We start from the raw sequence: 4467 nt of genomic DNA, 5'->3' as shown, positions 1-4467 counted from the left end.
TGCTTGTGGATGGAGCCATTGAAATGTTTGAAATAAAAACTGTGGCTCCTGAACAACCAGTTGTGGATCTGCAGAGGGAGATTCTGATTGTAGTAATGGGCCAACATTGAGACACTTTGATGAGTGGGGCCCCTGCTTTTGTCTGTGGCCCCGGAATCTGAGGTATGTGTGATAGCCCTGTGTTTCCGCTCATGGGGTCTTTGGTTATTTCCAGCAGATCTCTGTACATTGTACCTCCATCCTAACCAACGTCTCTGCGTGAAACCCACTGGAAGATTGTCCGTGGTCCGTGGAGGTCGCTGCTGAAAAGACGACATTTCTTTTTGCAAACACGAAAATAAAATAAAAAAAAAGAAAAAGCAACACTCTTATCTATTCTACGAGCTAGGTTCAGGTTGAATAAATTAACTCTTTATCTCTTTGGTAAAAGCTACGTTTGATGAGTCCTTTCCACAATTTACTTGCTGGATGTGACCTGTGGTGGAGAAGATCCTTCGAGCCCCCTGAACCCCAGGAGATGTGGGTGGGGGTTGGGTACACAAAGAGGTTTTATTATACAAAACTCCTCCAGGTAGGTTGGTTAGAGGTAGGGTGGTCAGAACGGAGATGAGATTGTCAGAGTATATTCTTCATTAGGTTTTGCATACTGAGCTTCCACCATGGTGCAGGACAAAGCTCAGAAGGTTGGTAGCTCCAGCAGAGGTCAGGACTGAAGAAAGCTCGATGAGACGTTTCACAAGTCATAAAATAATGCCACTATTTCCCACGTATGCTAATAATTCTGGTTGGTCCTACCAAGCTCAGAGAAAGTCCACCCTACCCATGTGTGGATGAGAAATGCAGGTTGAAGGGGTAATGGAATTGGATAGACGTTGAGTGGATTCAAGGGGAAGAAGTAGGTGGAGTGTGTCCTTGTGATGAAGAGGAGAGCGGAGGCATCTGCTGTGGGGTTGGCGGGCTGCAGCGGCCATTATTGTTTGAGCTTGTGCCGGATCCTGGTGGAGCCCCCGCTCTACGGGCAAAAAGTACACCTGGTGGAGGAAGAAGAGAGCGATGGGTAATGCAGGCATATGCTGAAGCCAACTGCTTGATTATTGTTAATAAACAGGATTTAAATAGTGCCAACATATTACACAGCGCTGTACATTAAATAGGGGTTGCAAATGACAGACTAATACAGTGACACAGGAGATGGAGAGGACCCTGCCCCAAAGAGCTTACAATCTAGGAGGTGGGGGAAGTATCACACAATAGGAGGGGGATATGGAATGGTGGGAAGTAGTGAGGGTTTAGGAGACAGAAGAAGATGGGTAGGTGAGGGTGAAGCGTTGGGTTTTGAGGGTTCTTTTAAATGAGCAGAATAATGTTGGATCCAGAATAGGACGAGGAGACCATTCCAGGGAGTCGGGGCAGCTCTAGAAAAGTCTTGTATCTGTGCGTGTGATGAGGTTATGAGTGAGGAAGTCATTAGTAGGTCATTGGAGGAGCGAAGAGAGCGGCTAAGGAGGGACTTTCTATCTGGTCAGAAAGGTAAGAGGTAAACTGCTTTCTTCTAAACTTGTGTTTGACCTTGATTGGCATTTCTCAATCTTTTTAACATAGGGAACCCCTGAAATAACTTTCAGGTGTTCAAGGAACCCCGGGTATAATAATGTTTGCAAACCACCAACTTAATAAGCTTATTTCATTTTACCTCTTTTTACAGATTTTCCATTATTAAAAAAGGGAACTTGCCCGCCCAGAAGCAAGAAACCGCCCATGATTTTAGAGATTTGAAGTCATCACATCCTCACCCTTCTACTACTTAGCGTGTCACAAAACCACAACACGCGTTCTATGTTCCTCATAGGATCAAAGTTTTGTTTCTTGTAACAGTTTCTGGCCATTTTGTGACAAAAGCAGGCACTTGTTATATGGCCAGGATCTGAGCAGTCTTCTGCAAGTATGAAGCAGTCTCTAGCAGTCTCCTATATATATGAAAACGTCTCTAGCAGTCTCCTATATATATGAAAACGTCTCTAGCGGTCTCCTATATATATGAAAAAGTCTCTAGCGGTCTCCTATATATATGAAAAAGTTTCTAACAGTCCCCTGTACCTATAAAGCAGTCACTTCCTATTATAAAGCACTCTGATGTATGTTCTATCCTCCTTGACACTTTCCCTGTAATTACAAATCAGTCCTCTGAACTATAAGCAATTCATAGCAGTCTCCTGTACCTAGGAATCAGTCTGTAGTACCACATAGTTTCCTGTAACTATCAGGCCGTCTCTGGCAGTCTCTTCTTTTAATAGTCTTTGGTTGGATGGTGTCTGAACTATTGCTCCTTTCGGTATAATGGCGTCATGTAACATGACCACCCTCCTATCACATGGCAGCATAGAAGTTGGGTTGCATATAGATGCCCCGTACATGGATTATGAGGATGGATGTGGTCAGAAAAAAACCCATATTGTTAGGTTTGGAGGGTTCAATAAATAAAATCCCAGCGTTTTGGACAAGGAGGCAGATTATGGTAGAAGGTGACACCAACCCTGTCTACAATAAGTACATAACGTATTTGATGTGGTGGATGAATGTGTTTATTGGGCTCCTGTGCTCACAGCTGTTCTATATATTACATACATTGGGTGATATATGACTAGACAGATTGTCACATGTCGTCCGAGGAATGAAGATGAGTGTCAGCGCCAAGTCCTACCAATCAGACAGCTGCAATCCAAGCAGACACATGAGAGGGCTCTAATTCTTTATAACCAGGGCTGAGATCACACCTCTATCTATAGAAACTGTAACCTCATATATTGGTTTCCTCATCTGAGATCCATTTCATATGAACCAGTCCTAAAGAGTAACCCTACCGCTCTGGTGAGTGTTATATTGCAAGACCAGGCAGTGAAATATGACCCTGGGACAGTTAGTAGTAATTAGTCACGTTCCATTGGACTTGTTAAGTGACAGACCTATTACTGGTAATCCAAGTAAAATATTTGGGCAACATTTGTAGACACCTTCACAGGTAGGTCCATCACTCCTATCTACAGAGCAAAAAGTATGTGAAACCAAAATGGAGTTTTGGTGACCCCAGTGAAGGGTACCGGTGATACTTCATCATACAAAGACATTGTAGACAATTGTGCTCTACCAGCCTTGTGGTCACAGTTTGGTGAAGACCCTTTTCTGTTCTCCCCATGCCTGTTCCCCGGAGTTCAAAGGCAGCTCCATAAAGACATGGGGTCACCAGTTTGGTGTGGAGGAACTCGAATGTCCTGCACACAGCCCTAAACCCAACCCTACTGAACACCTTTGGGATGAACTGGAAGGGTGAGCCAGGTCTTCTCATCCAACATCACTGCCTGACTTTTACATATGGGGGAAAATTCCCACAGACACCCTCCCTAATCTTTTGTAATGACCCAGGACCCTAGGTGTGAGGGTAACTCCCTAATAAAGGCCATGAGCCGGGTCTTCTCATCCAACCCCAGTGCCTGACCTCACAATTCTCCAAAAACAGGGTTTTTATAGGGGGACAGTTCCATTTTGTTAGCCATGGGGAGGAGGCAATTCCATATTAGTGTCTTAGGTGGGGCGGGGGCAACACCATATTAATAGTCATGGGAGTGGGGAACATCCATATGATTGGCCATGGTTTTGGATTGGGATGTCCAACATGGATGGTCATGGTCCATAAACATTTGGCCCTATATTGTTGCATTTTCAGTTTTTAGATCTGAGGAACCAACCTGGATGGGCAGTAAACCTCTTTAACATGATTTCCTACTATAACCTGGGTAAATCCTAACCTTGACCGATCTATATAGACTATTTAATTGTCTACAGGAAATGTTTTGCTGATTGTCATGGGAGTCTATCTGCCGTTATCTGTAGAATATTTTGGATGAACACAATTCTGTATTTAAACATTTGACCTCCCTTCCTGTCGTCTAATTTTCTAAGCTTCTAATTGCTGTCTGTGCTGGCCCAACTCCTCTTCTTTCAATACATAAGGTTTTATAGAGCAGCCAGAAGAATGAAGATTAATACTATAGAAGAGGGATTCTATAGAAAATTAATATTAAAGAAGAGGAATACTATAGAAGAATATTACTATAGAAGAGGAATACTATGGAAGAATAATACTATAGAAGAAGGAAACTATGGAAGAGGAATACTATAGAAGTTTAATACTATAGAAGAATAATACTATAGAAGACTAATACTATAGAAGACTAATACTATAGAAGAGGAATACTTTAGAAGAATAATACTATAGAAGAGGAATACTATAGAAGAATAATACTATAGAAAAGGAATACTATAGAAGAATAATACTATAGAAAAGGAATACTATAGAAGAATAATACTATAGAAAAGGAATACTATAAAAGAATAATACTAGAGAAGATTAATACTATAAAAGAGGAATACTATGGAGTAACATAACTATAGATTCTGCATAGCACTGCC

General features: G+C 42.0%; 1 protein-coding gene across 1 annotated transcript in view; it reads right to left on the bottom strand.

Moving 5' to 3' along the window:
* Window positions 1-882: 882 nt before the first annotated feature.
* The window catches only part of ARID3C (AT-rich interaction domain 3C), an 80957-nt gene continuing 77372 nt past the window's right edge, over window positions 883-4467 (bottom strand). Inside the window, exon 7 of the mRNA XM_072413989.1 lies at window positions 883-1031. Coding sequence (XP_072270090.1) covers window positions 883-1031 — 149 coding nt within the window. The remainder of the gene's footprint in view (window positions 1032-4467) is intronic.

Source organism: Pyxicephalus adspersus, chromosome 6 (genome assembly GCF_032062135.1).
Source record: "Pyxicephalus adspersus chromosome 6, UCB_Pads_2.0, whole genome shotgun sequence".
Lineage (NCBI taxonomy): Eukaryota > Metazoa > Chordata > Amphibia > Anura > Pyxicephalidae > Pyxicephalus > Pyxicephalus adspersus.
This window is presented reverse-complemented; position numbering and strand designations above follow the sequence as displayed.